This window comes from Eulemur rufifrons, chromosome 29 (genome assembly GCF_041146395.1).
Source record: "Eulemur rufifrons isolate Redbay chromosome 29, OSU_ERuf_1, whole genome shotgun sequence".
NCBI classification, from domain to species: Eukaryota; Metazoa; Chordata; class Mammalia; order Primates; family Lemuridae; genus Eulemur; species Eulemur rufifrons.
Window position 1 is genome coordinate 80,571,231 of NC_091011.1, and position 22,359 is coordinate 80,593,589.

Here is a 22,359-nt window from a genome sequence, read left to right on the forward strand (position 1 = left end):
TGAATGACTAAAATGCAATAAAATATGATTCCTAAAAATAAACAGATGTAATTTCTTTTTATGCAATGAAGAACAAAGTCAGATTAATGTATATCTATGTTTATAAACAAGAAAAGATCACCTTTGTTAAAAAAAACTTTATTTAAAAACAGGATATGCACTCCAAAAAAAAAAAAAAAATAAGTGTTTTGTTTTTTAATTCCCTATTCCTTTTGCAAACAATTTTAATGATGGTGTTATAGCTGTACATCCCAGGACAGTTTATTCTGTCTAAGGGGTAAGTGTACAATTGATCTTTTTTTAATTCAGTACAACCCATAATAATGTAAATGCTCGTTTTCTTTAGGATATAAAGAGAGCCCTAGGGTGCTCTGAATCTGTACATGTTCTTGTCATAAAATGCATATTGTTGATACAAACCACTGTGAACATTTTTTATTTTAAAATCTTGTTTCAAAGGGATTGCTTTTTCCTTTCATTGTCTTGTCGTGTACAAACTAGGTTTTATAGCTATCAACATTAGGAATAACTTTCAACCTTGCCAGCATCACTGGTATGATGTATATTTAATTAAAGCACACTTTTCCCCTGCCGTATACTTAAAATGATGATTAAAGCCATTCTTTTAAAAACAAACAAACAAACAAAAAAACCCAGGATATGCTATCTGATCTAATCTTTGTTTAAGAAAAAAATCTAAAGCATGGAGAGAAATTTGGAAAGATATACTAAATGGTTTTCTTTGGGTGGAGGAATTACTGGTGATTAAATAAAACACTTCATTTCAATCCAAATCCAAACTTTCTGTAACAGGTAACTTCCTTGTTATAATCAGAAAGACATTTTCATTTTGGGAAAAAGCACAGAAACAGAGATATCAGTTTGTTGCAAATACAGATGGATCACTTTAGAGACAGTGTGAAATTGAATATTAAAAGGCCTTCTGTTTTGTTTTAATATAGAGTGAGGACTGGAGTGGGCCACATCTACAGGGACATTCAGCAGACGTGGACTGGGTGATTACAGTGGTTCAGGGTAAACATTACAAAAACAAACAAATGAGCAAACTAATGGAATGTGATAGACAGGATGCCTGAGTAATTGCTATAAATGCTCTGTCCTTTTTTTTGTCAGAAACCCAGAAAGGACTTTAACCTCTAGGTCTATTAATCTGGTTTCTATCACTGGGCAGAGCTAGCGACATTTTATGTTCTAAATTATAAATATATGACTCGCCCTTGATATGCTCTAGCAACTTTGTTTTCTTTCCACTGAAGTTTGTTATCTCATCACAGGAATGGAAAACGGACAGATTGGTGAGTATCACACAGGTGAGTATCTATAACCTTGAGAATTTCACATGCAGGTGGGAATTTTACCATGTAGGAAATTCGCTTGAGTTCTTAGGTCAGTAGATCAGCTCCAGCTACAGTGCCTATAAATAAAATTCAGGAAAGACTCTTGAATTCTGGACTCTGGGAAAACTCCTGACCATGAGGTTGATCCTGTTTTTTGGTGCCCTTTTGGGGCACATCTACTGTCGAGAAACATTTGTGGGGTAAGTTACGCTTTCTGGTGCTTGTTGGAATTTTATTGAACTGATTTCACTGAGCCTCTCCCTTGACTGTTACAGAGTAAACGGTGTTAAGTGTTCAGTGTCTCCAGAGTTCTCTTAGATTTGTGGGTGGTTCAGTAGTGGGAAAAATAGGAGTGGGTGATCAAAAAAAAGATGAATGGCATTTAAAGGAAAAAAAACGAAAGTGAAAACCGAACACACACAGCCCGATTTTTTTACTCATTTTCCCCTCCAGTGATCAGAATGTGGGATGACAAACATCAGGTGAAATAAAGCTGCATGGCCACTGGCCTCAGGGCATCTTAGGAGGTGTCCAGGCAATGCTCCCAGCTCCTTCCTACCTTTCTGGGGTTCACCTACCCCTCAGTCCCTGTCTGGCCCAGCTTCAGATTCAGCGTGTTGGCAGTGGAACCGCATGGAGTGGGGGCGGGCAAGGCTGGAGACTCCAGCTGGACTCCTGCTCTCATCTTTGCTCCCAAGTACTTTGGCTCCAAAATGTTACGTGGGGCTTTCGGCAGCATTTTTTGGAGAGTGTTCCAGGGAACTAACGAAGCAGTCAAATCAATTTGCTCCAAAAAAGTGAGTGGTCAAATAAATTTGGGAATGAGAGGGTTAAACAAACTATAGGATTTCTAAGAACTTTGACTAAATTAGTGTGCATTATAAATCTATAAGAGGAGATCTAGGTTGCAGCATGTATGTACCCAAATTTTTAAAAATTGCTAACTACCCCCCTTTTCTTGCTGAGCAACTCAAAGAACTACTACTATTCCTTAGAATAAACACCAGGAAATATTAGCCTAATGTATTTACTTTTTCCAGCACCTTCCCATTTTAAAGGAGGACTCCAGAGAGTCCATGCATTAACTAAAAGTAATGAGACTCAAATGGAAGAATTTTCAGACTATTTGTGGCAGATGGATACTTGGGGCAGAAGAGCCTTGAAGAGCTCACATTCCATCATTTATGCATTCCACCGGAGTTTGCTGGAAATTGCATGGGACTTGGTTTCAAGGACCTATGTGCTGGTCCCCATATATATATGCTCATTGTGCAGATTCCTTCCCCACTGCACAAATGAGTGGGCCAATGATTCGGGAAGTCTGCCTGCTTGGAGAAAGGGATAGAGACGGAACTCTATCACCAAGGAAAAGGCTATAAGAATCCAGCTCTTCCACCCAAACTCTTCTTGAAAGACAGGTGTTTGCTTGTTTTGAGATTTCTCTTTCCTGCAAATCTTTTATTCCCATTGTAAGTGTGCGTGTGTGTGTCTGTGTGTGTGTGTGTGTGTGTGTGTGTGTAAAGAGAGACACATCATGACTTGTCTGGGTCCCAATTGTCCCTGGCCATGCCCCGAGTTTGGGCCACATGAATGGGGTTTGGAGATGGAACCCCAATATATTTTCATTTGACAAAAACAAAAAACAAACAAACAAAAAAACCCTGAAAACAAACAAACAAAAAAAAACCCCAAACCAAAAAAAAAAACAAAACAAACTTATGTCTACTCACATGTGAATTTGATTCCCCTTATAAGCACCAAGTTAATTATTCCACTTTTTAAAAACTTATTTCTGAAAAACAGGAACAGACGAGTTTAAAAGCTAGCACTTTATGAGCAGCAGGTGTTATTTGACAAACACTCATTAGCTAAAGGAAAGGTAACTTTAATGGCAAGCTTCCTGCCAGGAGCAGGTACACCTCTTAATTATTATTTAAATAACGTTTCCTTAGAGGAAATAAAGCCATTCTATCACCTCCTCATTCTGAGGATGTGGGTCAGTATGCTACTTATTAGTTTCTGGATTGTCAAAGAGATTATTGACTGTCGCGTTAATCTGTTACATGCAGAGACTAACAGAAGCAGAAAGCAATAGGAAAGTGCCCAGGTTTTGCTTTTAAGATCATGCCTGTGGTTCATTTTCTTTAGGGACCAAGTTCTTGAGGTTGTACCAAGCAATGAAGAACAAATTAAAAATTTGCTAGAATTGGAGGCTGAAGAACATCTTAAGGTATCTGTCCTGGAAGGGGCGGGTTCTGTTTCCCAGAGTGGATACTGCAGTTAGATACTATGACTTCTCTGATGTAGGGTGGAATGCTAACTCACAGAGCTGGGATTCCAAAAACCTGGGCGCTAGTCCTAACTACATGTCAAGTCACCTACCTGCCCTGTGTCTTATTTTCCCATTCAGCATACTGGCAATAAATATACCATTCTTGTATTTCATAGGTTTATTATAAGGATGAAAAGAATAGAATAGAATGTGAAAGTTACTTTGAAAAATTGTTGAACACCTTTAATTCATATTTTCCTTCTAAAATAATTTATGGTATTTATATCCTAATATGAAATGAATTGATCACTTGAATGCCAGCTTTAAAAAATAAAAAAAAAAAAAACTGCCACAGTTTTAAATAATCTTTTCCTTCTGCCAGTTTTATTTTATTTATTTTTTTTGAGACAGAGTCTCGCTCTGTTGCCTGGGCTACAGTGCCGTGGCATCAGCCTAGCTCACAGCAACCTCCAATTCCTGGGCATAAGCAATCCTTCTGCCTCAGCCTCCCAAGTAGCTGGACTACAGGCACGCACCACTATGCCAGCTAATTTTTTCTATATATATTTTTAGATGTCCAGCTAATTTCTTTCTATTCTTAGTAGAGATGAGGTCTCGCTCTTGTTCAGGCTGGTCTTGAACTCCAGACCTCGAGCTATCCTCCTGCCTGGGCCTCCCAGAATGCTAGGATTACAGGCGTGAGCCACCACACCCGGTCCCTTCTGCCAGTTTTAATATCTAGCCATGGTGGAGGGTTCAGGGCAGAGGCAGGGAGCAATATAACACATTTGCTGATGCTTGGATGTTTAAAAACCCTTGTTGCAATAGTGATTCCACAATGATTCTGGTCTTGTGGGTTCAAGATAAAATATATACAAGTTGATTTCTTGAAATCTATCAATGCTGAACTGTCTATATCCCCAGAAAAACCCACTCATTTCCTTGGCTTGGCCTTTTATCCCTTTCAGCTTGACTTTTGGAAGTCTCCCACCATCCCAGGGAAGACAGCTCATGTCCAAGTTCCCTTTGTCAACCTCCAGGCAGTCAAAGTTTTCTTGGAGTCCCAGGGAATTTCTTACTCCACCATGATTGAAGATGTGCAGGTAATTATGCCACAGACCAGCCTTCCAGAGGCTTGCTGATCCACATAGACTGCAGTTCATGTCCACCCTCTTTTATTCTTGAGTACCCTGTGCCAAGCAGGGACTCGTGGGTGTCCCTAGGACCTTGCAGCAGCCTGGGCTACCCCCGCAGGGTGGGTGGGGAGGCAGTGTCTCTCTTCCTTTTGCATTTGGCACAAGTAGAATATGGTAACAAAGAATTTCAGGGAAAAGGCAAAAGAGAGGCTACAACATGAAATATAAAGTGCAAACCTGAAGGGTATGTAGTCAAAATAGAGAAAAGCAAGCTGTTACTGATTTAGGTTTTGATTAGAGGTTGACTCAGGCCCTGAGTTCCCAGAAAGGTGGTATGAGCCATAAGACTGTGCCTCCCATTCCACCACGGCATCTGCAGCATCTGGCTGGCAGGAAGTGCCATTAATGCCCCAGAGTACTTTTGGAGTACTGCCAGAGTAAGAGAAAGCCATGACTCCAAAGCCTACCAGTCAGGAAGAGGAAAGCTTGGTACTGGGGACCTGAGTGTCACCATTTCTTTCACAATTGTAGACTGAAATGCATTGCTACAAACTAATCATAGATATAATTGGTTTATCTTAGGTTCTGTTGGACAAAGAGAGGGAAGAAATGCTATTTAATCAGAGAAGAGAACGGAATGGGAACTTCAACTTTGGGGCCTACCATACTTTGGAAGAGGTAGGTGTTTCCAAATGAACATCAGAGAAATGGGCCATTCTCTCCTCTGATGACAGAGGCTGCACTTCCACATGGTGATTAAGAGACCTAGAAATGATTCTCCTATTTCCTAACTTCTCCAAGTTTCCCTAGGATTTCATAGCCAGCATCAGTGTCATGGCTCCACATCTCCACCTGCTTAATGCAGGACCTGAAGCCCGCCAGCCACCCAGCTACTTTGGAAGTGTCTGGGAGTGTCTAAAGTGAGCCAACAAACAGCCCTCTCCTGCTCATGTGCTTCCTCTCAGCCCCCTTGCTGCCTTCCGACCTGTGCTGTCCGCAGAGCCGTGTGAGAGTTCTGCTTCACGGCTGCCACTGATGACGGAATCAGGGGCCACCTCGATGCCTCTGCCTTCCAGCCAGGGATCAGGTGTCTTGCAACCTGCCTAAGGCTTCAAGGCCTCAGGGTAGCAAAGCCTCATGTAGTCTGTGCTGTCTTTCCCGAGTTTTGTTGGTCCTGTGAAGAATGCTCCCTTCCTGCAGCTGGTGCTCCACGCTGCTACGCAGCTCCTGGGCGTCGATGCATTACCTCTTTGTGACACAGAGTTCTTCTTGGGGTTCACAGGAGTCATCTGCCCTTAAACGACTTAGGAGTAGGGGGTGGAAGGGGGCATGAAAGGAGAGCTGTTGTGGGGTTCAGGCATGAGGCTGGGAGTAGGGAAGAGCCAAAATGGAGGTTTCTGGCACCAAGCCTCCAAATCAGCAATTTTAAAATGCAAAGAGCTCTGAAGCATTTTTCCCCTCTAATTTATCTGGTGGCAAAACCTGATCTGACCTAAACTCATTTGGGAGCAAAATCTGACCTGAACTCGCTACTCATTTGTTTCACTGCCAGAAATATTAATGTGCTTGAATATGGAGCAATGTCCCATGTGTAATATATAATACATATTTCCTATTGCCTTTGTTAAATCTCCCTCTTCAAAAGAAATTTTTTAATTTGAAATACATATGGCCCCAAGGATTTCAGATAAGAGGCTGTGGACCAATACAGACAGTAAAGAAGAAAAGGGAGTGGAGAAAACAAGATGCCCTCTCTCTCCCCCTTGCCGGCCACACAAACTGGTGTCCTCCTACGGAGTGCAAACGCTGGCAACAGCTGGAGGGGCTGTTTCCACCCCATCAACTCCCCAGACGCGCCTGGACACGTTTCAGTTCCAGCAATGGACACAGCTTGGGCGCCCCAGAAGCGCAGAATTTCAATCAGCCTTGGAAAATGGGAGCCAGAGTAGCTGGTGGCTTTAGTGTGTTGGTGGCAGGCACCTCATTGTCCCCAGGCCTGAGCTCTCCCTGCTGCGTTTTGTAGCGCCCTCCTCTACAGCCATCCTTTGGGGGGCCACTAATGTTTGTGTTCCTGTGCTAGCGAGACCGAGAAGCTTTATAGCTGGAGAAGCTCGGCCGCATGGCGGGGGTCGAGGAAGCCACAGGCAGGCCAGAGCAGTGCCATTTTGTTCTGCGCAAAACTGCAAAGAGCCGGCACTGCCGCAGCAGAATGGCTGCTCCTTTCCAGCCCCTGCAGATGCCGGCTAGCAGACCCTGCAGACGCCGGCTGGCTCTTACCTCCTAGCTGGGACCTCCCCGACCCTCCAGCACCCCCCTCTCCACGGCACCCCAGGGCACGGGAATGGAGGCGAGGGGAAAAATCACTAACGAATGCAACACATCAGGTCGTTCACGTGCAAATGTCTTACGTATTCATTTGAAACATTTTAGATTTCTCAAGAAATTGATAACCTCGTGGCTGAGCACCCTGGTCTAGTGAGCAAAGTGAATATTGGCTCTTCTTTTGAGAAAAGGCCTATGAACGTGCTCAAGGTACACGGCGCAGCGGCGGTTTTTCCTCCCGATGCTTCTAGAATTTCCCTTCCTCCATGGCCCGCAGTCCCCGCTCAGCTTGCAGAGCGGTTCTTTTTTCTTTTTCTTTCATCCCCCTCCTAACCGGTCCTTGCTGGTTTTGAGCATCCACCCCCACCCTTTTCTTTTCCCCTCTTCCTGCGCAGGCTGACGCCGGTCTGCAGGAGTGAGTTAGTGCTCACGTCCGACGGACGCGCGCGCGCGGGGCATGGGGCGAGGGCGCCAATGGGAACCGAGCAGGGGGAGGTGGGGGGAGTCTTCTGTAATTAATCAAGGTGGGAGTTCTCTGCCCTTCCCCCCCCTTCATCTTCTCTTTTCTTTACTCTTTAAAAAAAAAAAAAAAAAAAAAAAAAACCAGTTAGAAAAGGCACCAAGTAATTGCCTGAGCTTCAGTTTAAAAAAACGAAGAGTTCCTGTAGCGTGCAGAAGGATGACTGACAGCTAAGCCGCAAAGGCAAATGCCCTGAACGAAGCCTTTTTTTCTTTTAGGTGATAGTTTTTTAGTTTAGGGTTTTGCTCCAATTGTAACCCCTGTCTTAGTGCTGATAATTTCAAGCTTTTGCGCTTTGCCCTGAAAAAGAGTGAAAATTATTTCCCCAGCTTTCCTAGAAAGAGTTTGTTAAGAAAAAAAAATAAATAAATAAAGAAGAGGTAATGTCACAACTCCTTGCTAAATTGGGAAACCTTATGGCTGGGAACCAACTAACTGGGACAGATGGATTTCTCCAGAGCATTTTTTTCCAAAGCAAGCCTGAAAGAAGTGGTTTGCTTACTTCATAACACTGGGGTACATTTGCTAATGTTTATTATTCTTTCTTTTTATTTTCTCCACCTGCCCCCCAACTAGGTCAGGAAACTCCAGATTCTCCTGGCCTTGGACTTTCCTGGCCTTCCCTTTTCCAGGATGGTTTGGTAGTTGAAAATGTTAAGTGTTTTTGAAAGTTCCCTGCTTTTTACATTTGAGCCCTTTAGAGGAAAAGGCACAAAACATTCAACTAAACATTCAACATTCAACTAAAACTCTCAAAACCCGTGAAATGTAATTTTTAGCGAGGATTTGCATTTCTCATTTACCTTATCTGCTATGTTTAGAATGCTGCACGGAGATAGAAGTTGATGGTGCAAAAATAATCTTTTCCTCCCCATTTACTGATCCAATTGGCAAAGCCACTGTTCCAAATAAAACTCACTTAGATCATAAAATTTAAACTCTGGAAAGCACCTCTAGAGCCTGCCATCCTGTTTTTATGAAGGTCTCAAAAGGTTATGAGCATTTTTATAATAAAAATAACATTATTATTGCATAAATTTGGAAAGTGGAGAAACAAACCAAAAAAAAAAAAAAGGAAAAAATCCTAGTAATTCTAATTCTACAACTATGGGACAACAGTTATTAACAATGTTGTGTATTTTTCTACTTCTTTCCCTCTTTTTCCTTTTTTCTTTCTCCTCTCCCTTTTTCTCATATGTATGTGTGTGTGTATATTAATATATGAAGTCTTTTTATTTTTTTTGGTCTCCAGAACAAAATCTGGTGAACAGTCTTTTTAAAAATGGCATACATTTCTGTAACCTGTTTTTTTCTAATTTACAACATATGAACATATTTTCATGTCATTACGTTATCTGCAATGATTTTTTATAAACATCAAAGGCGAAAAAGCCCATGTCCCGCTTATTAGCCTGCATTTAAGCTTACATTTTAAAAAAGGGACAAAAGAAAATCCACCTTAAATGAGAAGAGTTAATTGACAGCGTCATTGTCTGCATCTCCTCTTTCAATCACATCAAGAACAGAAAGGGGAACAGAGAAGGACCCGAGGTGGGGGGAAAGGAGGGGCCGAGGTGCCACCGCGGTGGAGCCGTTTACATTGCCACGCTTGTTTTGCAGTTCAGCACCGGAGGAGACAAGCCGGCCATCTGGCTGGATGCCGGCATCCATGCTCGAGAGTGGGTTACACAAGCTACTGCACTGTGGACAGCAAATAAGGTTATTTTGCCAAAAATTCCTTGCTTATTTTGTCTTTCTGGAGTCAGGCCCACCTAAACACACAACAGTCTCTGTGGTCCTGACGGCCGGTCCTCTCAGCCCAAGCCCTTCTCTTGTCGCAGGGGCAGGAAACAGACCCATCCAGCCTTTTTGGCATTGCCCCATCTGGCACCCTCGCACTCTCCCCTTGGGCTGGCTGCTGCATGCTCTGTTACACGATGCAGCGAGCTAGAAAAGATCTAAAGGATGGCAAGTAAGGACCGTGGGAGTCAGATTTCAGTCTAAGAACTGACTAGAGAAAAATCGCTTTGCTGCCTGGAATTCTAAGGGCTGTGGCGTGATGTGCTAGAAATTTATAAAATCACGAAAGAGGCTGAGAGAGAACATATGAACAGGTGCAAGAAGAGTTTACTTTGACCTACAGATCCAAAGTGGAATTATTTAAGGGTGTTTGGGTGGTTCTGAAAATTTCCCAAATCTGATTTTGAAGTCAGAGTATAGCAATACCTCTCTTCCACATGTTTGTTGGCATTAGAGTCAGGACATGGGGCTGGGTGTGACCTAGTCTGGTATTTCTTAAGTAATTCAAAAATGACATGCTATAAATCAGAATGTTAATTCATGAGCATAGGAAATCAATCCACATCAGATCATTCAAGCATGTGCAACCACGTGCATACCGACTGATACATTTTTCCCTTCAATTAAAATGCGTTTACCTTTAGGGTATTATTAAATGGATATTTAACAGTTGAATAATAATGTGTTAGGATGGCTGAGCACAGGAAATGAATAAATTTTAATCCAGCAGAAACTTCAACTCTACTGCTATTGATGGCAAGTAAAAATGTAATTGCCCAAATGGAATTTAACCAGTTCTCTATATCTTTAGCAAAGTCTCCACATATTTAAGTAATCTGATGTTGGTCATGAGTTCTTATGGAAAACTACCCAGTGTGGGGATTAGGAATGCTAAAAAAAATTTCTTTGGTTCATAGATCTACATAAACCACATATACTATTGCCCACCATTGCAAAATGCCTCACCAGAATTAATAGGAAGAATGCTACTGCTCTTGAAAGAGAATGGATATGTGATATCTGGTTTTTACTTAATGTAAGTAAATTATTCTGACAATAAATAAAAGTATAGACATTGGGGTATTAAACACATTAACACTGCAGGAGGCTGGACCTGGAAGACTCATTGACCAACAGTGATTCCTAATTCACATTTGGAGAAAACACATTGCATTAATGTTTTGTCCTGCGTTCCCCAGTGAGGGGGAACATGAGGTTGACATATATAATGTCCCTGCTTAGATTGCTTCTGATTATGGAAATGATCCATCTATCACTTCCATCCTGGACACTTTGGACATCTTCCTGCTGCCAGTCACAAACCCCGACGGATACGCATTCTCTCAAACCCAAGTAAGCCTGGATCTTTCCTCTTCTTCAACAAGGACCTAAGGAGATGTGTAGGAACTTCAAAAACATAATAAAAGTAATCTTTCTTTTCTTGATTTTTGCTAAATGGAATGCCTCATCTCTCAGTAGTGCCCGGAAATGAGGCACGGAGAGGTGTTTATAATCCTTTCTTGCTCTGGTACATGATGTCTTTGCATGTCGTCTCTGCCAGAGCCCATTTCGGCTGTTAGCCTGTGCTATTAGAGCTCAGTGTTCGCTGTGAGTCACCTAAGAGATTTGTTCCAATTATCTCTGCGTTTTTGTGGTAGGATTGATAGAAAAGAGGAGGCGGATGTTACCTGCTGACAATTAGATTGCAGTAGGATTTGGGTAGGAGTACAATGCGTCTGGCATTGTGCTTAGAATCTGTGGAAGAAAGCCCCTGTAATATCACTAAAAGGGGTTATGTAGGTTTTTTTCCCCTTTAAAATCTCATTACAAAACACTATTGTGGCAACTGTGACCCCACGTATATTCAAAATGAATTGGAACTTCAAGTTTATTTTTGGAGAGAGCTAACTACAGTATCTCATGAGATACCGAATGAATAAAGGGTTCCACAGTCAAGTCTAGGAAATACCACCCACCATATCCCTTTCTTAGAGGTTCGTAAAAACATTAAAGCATTAAAAAATCCTTCAAAGAACTGAAGTAAGTTTACCAACTTAGCCCCATATTTTCCAAAATATTGTATCACAGTCCCCTCTCTCTCCCGGCTTTTTGTTGTGAGCACAGCAGGCAGGCATGCATTTGAGGAGATGGAGGAACATCCACTTCTCACCTCGTGAGATGGCAGAGAAGCTGCAAGCAGAGCCCTGTTTGAGGACTATTTGACACCCCTGCAGGCAAGGGAAATGAGTGCAATTCCAAGGGGACCTTTCCGGGAGGGAGCAAGGGAAATTAACAGAATTTTAAAGGGACTTCTCATCAGGCTGAATGACCATCTTTCTTTTTTTTCGTATTACTTTTGCATGGGATTTTGAAGAATCGTATGTGGCGCAAGACCCGGTCCAAGGTATCTGGAAGCTTCTGTGTCGGTGTGGATCCTAACCGGAACTGGGATGCAGGTTTTGGAGGTGAACACAGGGACTTGCCCCTGGGGATGGTCAGATGGTTGTCTGGCTAACTAACTGGTTTGCATGGCTCTGTGGTGCGTCAGCCTGCTAAACCCATTCAGGATTCAAGCCATTTAGAAACCTATTTGAAAAACACTTAACTAAATTCCCTTCACAGGAGCTCAGTGCTGTCACAGAGCTCTGAGCAGCATTTAATATGTTTTGTCTCACATCTTGGTTTTCTCACAAGCCGGTTGGGCTTGCAATGGCGGGAGGCCGCAGGAAGCCCTGAACCAACCACTAGAGGGGGTTAGGATCTATTCCGAGGAGAAGCATTACATCATCTATGGATGCTTCGAGAAAGAAAACTAAAACGAAGTACAAATAGGATTAAGAAATTGATTTTCAAAATAGATTCAAAGGTAAAGTATTAGCTTGCTGTTCTGGTTTTGTTGACTTGCAGCTGTTATGATTTGGAGTTCAATGCCATGCTAGTTAGGGGCTCATTTATGTTTTCAGCCACTGGTTAAAACCACTTATGTTTCACTAATCATGGAATTGAAATTTCTTTGATTTTTTTTCCCCCTCAGTAGGCGACAGAGGTTAGGAGCTGTGCCTTTTTTCACGGCTGTATTCCTAACACCTAGCACAGAGGCTGCAACATACGAGGCAATCAGTAAATATTTGTAAAACAAATGAATTAATGAGAGCTATGGAACCGAGACAGGACACACTAGGGAATTGTGACAGGATATGGGTGAGTGGCAACATCATCCATTGCTTTTACAATTTCTTTTTTTTCTTTAGCTTAGGGGGAAAAAAGTCAAAGCATCAGATCTCCGATATTGAATAATGCCCTGCAATTCGATATCACATTTTTTTCCTGAAATGTTATTTTTATTAAATAATTTTCAAATAAGGTGGCGTTCTGTCTGTATCACTTAGATAGCCTGGGGAATTCTAGCCCTCCCCATCCCCTCAGAGGTTCTCTAGCCTTCAGAGGCTCGGGCACACCCACCATGGACCCACTTCAGTGGTCTTGAGCCATGCTAGTTGCGGAGAGAATCAAGGCCAAAGATGGCCTTGTTGTCAAACGTAGTTGTGATTTCCTCACTGTAGAAAGGGTGTCAGAGTTTCCTTGCATTTGTGACTTTGTTATTTGGAAGTAAAGATGCATAGAATCTTCTACTCTTGGACTCTAAGAATTGGATGAGATGCCAGAAAATAAATTTGCTAAACTCCCACCCAATGCAGGAATTCCATCTATAATAGTAAATCTAACTTTTCTTCCAACAACTCCCACGGAGAGATGATATAATTTGGTGGCTCTTTCTGCCATTCTACATGACAGAAAGAACCTATTTTTTAAAGAATAGGTGTATCCAGAATCACTTTGGTTGTGCTTCCTATTTCCTTAGGAAGAGACTTAATCTAACACGATGACAATCACTCTGATTTCCAGAGGAGAAACTTAGTGATTCATGATAGCCTCTTCCTTACTGTGTCTTAAAGCTCATTGTCCTCACTGGGCTTCTTCTGCATCTCCTCAGGACCTGGCGCCAGTAACAACCCTTGCTCTGATTCTTACCATGGACGCAGTGCCAACTCTGAGGTTGAAGTGAAATCGATAGTGGACTTCATCAAGAGCCATGGAAAAGTCAAGGCCTTCATTACCCTCCACAGCTATTCCCAGCTGCTGATGTTCCCCTATGGGTATACATGTACCAAGTCAGCTAACTTTGATGAGCTGGTGAGTTTCTGAAGCTTAATTTCAGCTCAGCAACAAACATCCATTGTGTAGACAAGTAAGTTTCAGTCATAAAGTTAGGCACTGAGGTGGATGTGTACTAGTGATAGGTGACAAAGATGAATGAGGTGGGCACAGTGGCACCCTCCTGTAGTCCCAGCTACTTGGGAGGCTGAGCTGGGAGGATGGCTTGAGCCCAGGAGTTTAAGTCCAGCCTGGGCAACACAGTGAGATCCGATTTCTAAAAAATTATTTTTTTCTTTTTTTTTTTTTGAGATAGGGTCTCGCTCTGTTGCCCGGGCTAGAGTGAGTGCCGTGGCGTCAGCCTAGCTCACAGCAACCTCAAACTCCTGGGCTTAAGCAATCCTACGCCTCAGCCTCCCGAGTAGGTGGGACTACAGTTATGCACCACCATGCCCGGCTAATTTTTTCTACATATATATTTTAGTTGGCCAGATCATTTCTTTCTATTTTTAGTAGAGACAGGGTCTCACTCTTGCTCAGGCTGGTCTCGAACTCCTGACCTCGAGCGATCCACCCGCCTCAGCCTCCCAGAGTGCTAGGATTACAGGTGTGAGCCATTGCGCCCCGCCCCATTTCTAAAAAATTAAAAAAACAAAACAAAAAACAAAACAAAGATGAATGAGACACAAGTTCAACCACTGGGAAGATTGTGGTGCAGCCAAAAGTTTGAAAGGCTGGTTATGAACTTTTCTAAATTGAGTTTCCTTGGGAAATAGAATTCACAAAATTACTGTTACCTTAATCTAGATGAGCAGGAGTTGGATTTGATCATAAATTCCCAGGATGTGCTTTTCATTGCTTAAGGGGAAAAAAACCCCCTTGGATTTGGATCTGAGGCTCTGGGGTGTGTAGTCAGATGCTCTGCACTAATCAATACTGCTTCCCAAGAACTTGCCTCATTCTTTCCTGGGGCGTTTGGCTCTGTGACCTGTCATGATGACACACTGGTGTGTGATGTTGGGACTGAAACACTCGCCTCCCTAATTTGGTACTTTCTGTCATCTTTCCTCTTTCAGGAATAAGCAAACTGGTGGCAGCCTTAGGTCCGACAGTGACATCTCAGAAGGCTATTCCTAATTGAGCAAGAGATAGCCCCAGCTGAAAAAAATGTGCAGATATTTCCAACCTGGCTCCTAAGCTTGGTTTTTGAAACCCATATGTTAGGGATAAGGCCTGCATTGGGACCTTTTATCAATGTACCTTCAAGTATATTATTGTCAGTAGCCGCAGGCAGTAATGGTATAGATTATTCTAATTCAGGTGTATTTTTCATCTCATCAGTTGAATTTTAACTCTGTAAAGCAGTTTTCAGAGTTTTGATGGTATTAGTATTCAATTTCAAATCAAGGAAAAGGAATGTAATGGTTGGAAAGAACCTAAAGTATACTTTTAGTAGACCTAGATGACCTTAAATTATCCAAACCTGGCGCTCAAATCTCTACCTGCAGTCATATAGCCTGTGATTCGATGGCTTCCTGCCTCCACGGGACTGTCTGTGCTGGGGCAGGTTTGATTGTTAGAACTCTTCTTTACAGAGCCAAACCTCCTCCCCATGGTTTTCACCTATCAGTCCTGGTTTATCATCTGGCTCTATTGAGCAAGTTTATTTCCCTTTGAGAGGCAAATCCATTAATTACTTGAAGACCACACCTGCTTCTCCTAGGTCTTTTTTCTCCTAAATAACCCCAGTTCCTTCAAGTACTCACATTACGGGATCAGGTTCCCTCCCTATTCTGGTAGTTGTTTCCTGAGCGTGCTTTGGTTTGTCTGTGTTCTTCAAGGCTGGCTCCCAGAAGTGAATGTAGAACTTGTGTTGTGGGTTAACCAGCACAGAGCAGAGCGTGATCATAACCTCGCTCATCCAGACAGTGCACTTCTGCTAATGCTGTTGAGGGTCATGTTAGTTTTTTGGCAGTGGCACCTTGCCATTAATTTATGCTGGACTCATTGACAACAGAAACCCCCAGGCTCTCCAAGGATTCTACCGAGCCAGGTTTCCCCATCTGGTAATTGTACAGTTGTTTTCCTGGATCCAAGCTCAAGACCTTACGTTTATCCCTAACAAGGACGGTAAAGCCTCAATCAGTCAAAATTGGAACTGTCAAATAACAGAAAATATTTTTCTGAGCTCTACTTCTTGGAAAAAGAGACAATCACAGGGAAATAAGCCAGTATAGGGATTTAGCTAAAAAAAAAAAAAAAAAAAATCAACTTCCCAGGTATGTCCTGGGGACAGTACATGATCTCTTTAGCGCCCTTACACCCATTCTATGTCCATCCACACTCCTGAGCAAGGAGAGCTGGTGGCAAAATCATGAACCCTGGAGTGCTGCAAACACCAGGATGGTCAAATAAACACTGACAGACTTCATGTTGTGTTTTCAAAGCCAACAGAAGTGAACTTGTGCTTACTTCTCAGTGAAAATGGTTAAAACAAAAACGGTATTGTGCTTCCAGCTCAATTAACCAGACAGTCTAGATAACCAAACCTTCCCGTTCTACATTCCACTGTTGGGCAACTGATCTCCCAAGAGACAAATGTTATCCAGCCACATTTGTTTGCTTCTCTCACTCTAGAATGAAGTGGCCCAAAAGGCTGCCCAGTCTGTGGAAAGCTTGCATGGTACCAAGTACCAAGTGGGACCAATCTGCTCAGTTATCTGTAAGTATCTAATGTGCTGGAAGTTTTTACAAATGAGCCACTAAGTTGGCAGGCACCATGTGAGTTTGGGCCAAAGCTTTTAAATACTTTGATGTGAAAGGGATAGGCCTTCATGCACGGAACCCAACCTTACCCAGTCTCCCTCAGTAAGTCTCGTCTCCTCCTGAGACACTTGCTGTGTAATGTCTGGTACAAAGAACTTCCTAAATATATGAGTTTTTTGCTCGCTCCTGTGCTTGTCCAGATCCTTACAGCTTACTCTTTTTTTTTTTTTTTTTGAGACACAGTCTCACTCTGTTGCCCGGGCTAGAGTGCCGTGGCGTCAGCCTAGCTCACAGCAACCTCAAACTCCTGGGCTCAAGAGATCCTTCTGCCTCAGCCTCCCAAGTAGCTGGGACTACAGGCATGCGCCACCATGCCCGGCTAATTTTATATATATGTGTATATATATATATATATATTTAGTTATCCAGCTAATTTCTTTTTATGTTATTTTATTTTTTTTTAGTAGAGACGGGGTCTCACTTTTGCTCAGGCTGGTCTCAAACTCCTGAGCTCAAACAGTCTGCCCACCTCAGCCTCCCAGAGTGCTAGGATTACAGGCGTGAGCCACCGCGTCCGGCCCCAGCTTACTCTTGTTATGTAGAATCTCTTTGCCTAAAAATGGACCTCTATCAAGACCTGGTCCTAAATCATGTTCTTTTATTAATCTTCCCTTCAACTAAGGTAAGGACAGAACATTTTCCATTAAATTTTCACCACTAGTTTATTGGTGACCTTAACCAGAGCAGTTTCAGAAAAGTGGATGAGAAAGAAAGGAGAGAGGAATGGAAGGCTTTTTTGGGGGGTGGGGGGTGGGATAAGAGATATATTTATTAACTGTGGGAAAAGAACCAATAGAAAGGGAGTGGTGGAAGATACAGGAAAGAGAAGAAATGACCAATGCAGGGTGGTGCCAGAGTAGGGGAAAAGAGGGGAAAGAAGGGGACAAGCACGGGCAGGCAGAGGTAGCCAGTCAGGCTGGGACAAGAGGAGCATGTCTTCGGATGCGCTGTGGGCATGTATGTAGCTACAGCCATAAGAGGGGCGGTCGTGGGAATTTGCAGGAATGCACGCTTGTTAGTCATGGTTTTCTTACTGGGGACTTAAGGGGAGTGATATTTTACTCACCATATCATGGAAATGCAAAAACTACTTATCTGGTAATTATATTACATGTCCTCAAAGTTTCTTTTTTCCCAGGTTATGTCTTTTTTTATTTTTGCTCTTTTTTGCAATTTATGATACATTTTAAAAACTTTATAAAAAATCCAATTATCATATCTTATCATTTTCAAGTTCGTCAATGATTTTGTCAATGAATATGAATATATTTATGTAGTTGTAACCATATATTTTGTACTCAGCTTTTTAAAGTTCTGTATAGTTTTATGCATTTACATTCTAGGTACTTGTTATTCCATTATATTGCTATATCCCAGTTATTGCGTCTTTGGATTGTTTCAACATTTTTGCTAAATAGTACTATTTTGAACATGTTTGTACAAACTCCTTTTTCTGTTGGACGATCTTTTTGGAGTATATTCCCAAGGCAAGATTACTGAATCAAATGGAATAAACAGCTTTGGAGCTCTTGTTACATATTTTTTTAGGCTGTTCTCTGGGAAGACTGATCTGCTCACAGTTGCTGAGACCATTTTATCCATGTTCCACATGGGATTGTTCTCACCTTCATCAGGGGAACCTCCAGAGAGGAGGGCCCTCTGAATTGTGGCAGTGGGAACAGAGGGCTGGACCTAGCTTGAGACCGTCACAAGTCAAGACCGAGGAATCTGTGCCTTTGTCTGGCTGGCAGCTTTTGAGTGGACTCTGGAGTTCGGAGTATCAGCAGAGTGGCATCATATACCCCTGAGACCCCCACGTGGATCTCAGCAATTCTATTATAAGGAATCTAGTTTTACACCTGCCTTATCTGGAGGTATTTGCAAATAAGGTAGACCTTGGAAGGCTGAGGTTGAGTATGTTTTCCTTGGTGACATCACAGATGTTGAAGATATTCCTACTGAGCAAATATTGGTCAAGTATAGTGTTTACTGTATGATCTTTCGAAACCTGACCATTGATGGCTGAGCAAGTTCTGGTTGCATCATTGCCCAGAGCTGACTCTGTTATCCTGGTCTCATTCCAGCGTGGACAAGCACTGCCTCTAAGGACCAGTCCTAATTAAGTCCTTTTTGCCTGCTGCCCCAGCTTGGTATGCAGGTCTGGGCTGAACACCTGCTCACTCCACCTAAGAGGTTGCTGTGTGCCTGTGGTGGGTGAGACATTTCCTGGGCAGCTTTCCATCTGGAAAGGGCTTTGAGGAGTGGCACTACAATAGGTACTTGGTCCAGGAGATGTTGTTCCTTGAGTTCTTTCTCAGGGAGGTGTAGGGGGAAGAAAACACAGAGCTTGCTGACAGAGGCCTGGGTTTGAGTTACAGCACAGCCACAAAGTAACCTTGGGCTGGTCACTCATCCTTTCTTCGTGTCTTCATCTGTGAAATGGGTTGTTGAGAGGCTCACAAGCTAGTATATGGAATAACAGTGTTCACTAACTCTAAAGCACTGTATAAACACTGACTGTTAGTTTCCTGGTGAATCCTCCTCCAGTTACGTCTGGTCCTTACTGTAGTCTTACTTTTTTTTTTTTTTTTTTTTTTGGAGACAGAGTCTCACTCTGTTGCCCGGGCTAGAGTGTTGTGGCATCAGCCTAGCTCACAGCAACCTCAAACTCCTGGGCTCAAGCAATCCTCCTGCCTCAGCCTCCCGAGTAGCTGGGATTACAGGCATGCGCCACCATGCCCGGCTAATATTTTCTATATGTTTTTTAGTTGTCCAGCTAATTTCTTTCTATTTTTTTTTTCTTTTGGAGACAGAGTCTCGCTCTTTTGCCCTGGCTAGAGTGCCATGGCATCAGCCTAGCTCACAGCAACCTCAAACTCCTGGGTTTAAGCAATCCTTCTGCTTCAGCCTCCCAAGTAGCTGGGACTACAGGCATGCGCCACCATGCCCGGCTAATTTTTTCTATATGTTTTTAGTTGTCCAGAGAATTTCTAATTTTTTAGTAGAGATGAGGTCTCGCTCTTGCTCAGGCTGGTCTCGAACTACTGACCTCAAGTGATCCTCCCGCTGCGGCCTCCCAGAGTGCTAGGATTACAGGCGTGAGCCACCGTGCCTGGCCTATAGTCTTACTTTTTTGACAGGATCCTGGGCATTTGTTGATAATAATAGTCGTAATCATAACTGACACTTGCTGAATGCTCATTCTACATATATTATCCTAGCTCCTTCACTTCAACTCTCAGAATCTCACTTTCCTCTTCTAAAAATAGGAATAATACTAGGACCTACCTACAGATTAAATGAACCAACCTAACATGGTGCTGAACACATTTAGTAGTGCTCAACTAGTGTTCTAATTGTAACCATTGTGTAATCCCATTTGAGTCTCACTGCCCTGTGAAGTACGTAGTAGTATCATCCCTATCCACAGACGAGTCATCTGGCCTCAGAGGGATAAGGGATTTGCCTTAGGTCACCCAGGTAATTATTTGCAGGGGAAGGATTCCATTTGAAGCCAGCATTCTGTCCCCTGTGGACCTCCTGGTGTGATTGGCTGTGCCGTTTAGCCACACCAAAAGGATGAGTTAGTAATTTTGGTACCTGGGGAAGATTTAGTTCAAGTCAGCAACCACTTAGAATTTGTTATTTGCCAGGTGCTCGAATGGCTGCTCTGGGTGAAGGCAAAGACACAAGTCATGGGGTTCATAGCATTAATTCATAGTACTAACCTCTCTAGTCCTACTCTTTTCTGCCACATCCTCCCTGGTCTTCCCAGCCCTCTTCGTAGGGAGTAGGTGGCTTCCGCCATCTCTGCTCCAGCCATGTCCTCCATGTAACCTCTACCTGCCCTTCCCAGGAGGGCCCTCAGGGCCATTCATTGCTCAGCTCTTCTGAGTCATGGTTGCCTCATAGGCTCGCGCCATCTTACTTCATCATCTGTCACGTCATGTCTCAGGTGCTCATTACTGTACTGGCTAAACCCATCAGGCAGAGGTGCCGGGCGGGCTGATTGATAGCAGAGCAGAGCCTGCTCCACCCTTAATGCTGAAAGTCCCTTGAGGGCAGGAATCAAGTCTCTTACTCCATTTGTAATCCCTCCCCTCCTGCTAGAGAAAACTATCTGTGCCTTCTGAAGAAGGAAGTGGTGTAGCTTCCCTAAGGTGGAGAAGATGCCAGTTAGGACAGCAAGTGGGATTCCAAATGGGTGCTGGGTAGAGCTAGAGGTTCCTAAGAACACCAAAGGAAGGCTGAGTATAGTGTGCATTTGAATTACACCATTTGCTTTTCAAATTATCGTGTATTTTTTTCATAAGTATGACCCTCCACTGAACTATCCCTTGTCTCACAGTTCATGCATATAGGGGCCTGACTCATCTTTGATAATGGTAGAATTTAGTAGAGAGGTTACATTGCTGTGAGAGACCAGTGGGAAGAGTATAACCAAACTTTATTCTCATTTGCCCTTCAGATCAAGCCAGTGGGGGAAGCATTGACTGGTCCTATGATTACGGCATCAAATACTCATTTGCCTTTGAACTGAGAGACACAGGGCGCCATGGCTTCCTCTTGCCAGCCAATCAGATCTTGCCCACGGCCGAAGAGACCTGGCTTGGCTTGCAGACGATCCTGGAGCATGTGCGAGACCACCCCTACTAGGGGCCTGGGGAGGAAACAAACACCATTAAATCTCTTTGGTTTGAAGCAAAGTTGGGTTGTGATTATTCCTTTTTCTAACCCTGATCTGGGAGTACCAGTTCTTCGGTTTCTGCTGCCCTAAAACACAGCAATTCACTGCACTGTACCCTTTTGTCTTTTTAAAAAATATCCACCCTGAGCAGAATGCTCCCAGCATCCTTTAAAACATTTTTTAAAAATTGTGATAAATTGTACATTACATATAATCCACATCTGACTCAAAAAATTATACATTACATAACATTTACCATTCTGATTATCTCTAAGTGTGCAATTCAGTGGCATTAAGTACATTCACAGTGTTATGCCACGGTAACCACTACCCATCTCCAGACTTTTTTTTTATCTCAAACTGAAACTCTGTACCCATTAAACAATAGCTCCTTATTCCCCTCTCCCTCCGCCCTTGGTAACCACCGTTCTACTTTCCGTCTCTATGAATGTGCCTGTGCTGCGTACTTGGTATGAGTGGAATCATACAGTATTTGCCCTTTGTGTCTGGCTTATTTCACTTAACATAATGTTTCCAGGCTTATCGTGTTGTAGCAAATGTCAGCCCTTTCGCCTAAATGCTAAATAGTGTAGCATTGTACAGCAAGCAGTGGACTTTTGAGTTCCTTTATTCTATAAATACTAATGAAGCAACTACAACGTGCCAGGCATTGTGTCTGGTTGCGTTGTTGCCTTTGGCATTTCCATTTCCAGTATGCTGCAATATACAAACTGGTGGAGTCCACACCAGCGACACTCCTTTCTGGTTGCCCCATCAAGTCTGGTTCTCAGCTTCCACGTGATTTCTCTTTGGACATTCACTTCCATTAGGAATTTAGGTTTTCTTCATGTGTATGGTTTTCTCTGAGAGAAAAGGTAAGAACTAAATTTCAGCTTGCTTAGAATTCTGGGGACTTGATTCTTTTGCTTCACATCTCTTAGAGATTCGGGTCTCAGTTTCTCTGGTTCCTGACTTCAAAGCTGGTAGAGCCCAGGCTTTGTGGTGGACAGGGCGGGTTAGGAATGCAGTGTAAATCTGGGAGGACAAAAGGGCCCCCAGCTCCTGATAGCTCTCTCCTGGACCACACTTGCGACTCTGTGCCCTCCTTTAGGCTAGGCTGGTTCTTGGCGCTAAGCCAGTCTACACAAAGGTCCTACTAAGTCATCCCCCACTTTGGTATCTGATCAAGTTCCTCATCCCCCACCTGTGATGTATAAGTCCGTGGCCTGCCTTGGCTCAGCAAAAATCCCACTATCTTGATGTCTCCTCTTCGTAATTTTCCA

The 22,359-nt window shown here is 43.0% G+C and overlaps 1 protein-coding gene across 6 annotated transcripts; it reads left to right on the top strand.

Annotated features, from left to right (window-relative positions):
* The first annotated feature begins 1,151 nt into the window (after positions 1–1,151).
* CPA2 (carboxypeptidase A2) lies at positions 1,152–21,095 on the top strand. Of its 6 annotated transcripts, XM_069461582.1 has the most exons (12): positions 1,152–1,331; positions 1,812–2,155; positions 3,507–3,588; positions 4,599–4,733; positions 5,349–5,444; positions 7,197–7,298; positions 9,229–9,327; positions 10,651–10,761; positions 11,783–11,873; positions 13,403–13,602; positions 16,201–16,285; positions 20,858–21,089. In XM_069461582.1, the coding sequence occupies exons 2-12, from the start codon at positions 1,992–1,994 to the stop codon at positions 21,043–21,045; spliced, it is 1,353 nt and encodes a 450-aa protein (XP_069317683.1). In that variant the 5' UTR covers positions 1,152–1,331; positions 1,812–1,991; the 3' UTR covers positions 21,046–21,089. The 6 variants fall into 6 exon arrangements, with proteins under 6 accessions (XP_069317683.1, XP_069317688.1, XP_069317687.1 ...); XM_069461586.1 differs by lacking the exon at positions 1,812–2,155 and having other exon boundaries at positions 1,287–1,316; XM_069461584.1 differs by lacking the exons at positions 1,152–1,331; positions 1,812–2,155 and adding an exon at positions 1,361–1,558 and having other exon boundaries at positions 20,858–21,095.
* The last annotated feature ends 1,264 nt before the right edge of the window (positions 21,096–22,359 follow it).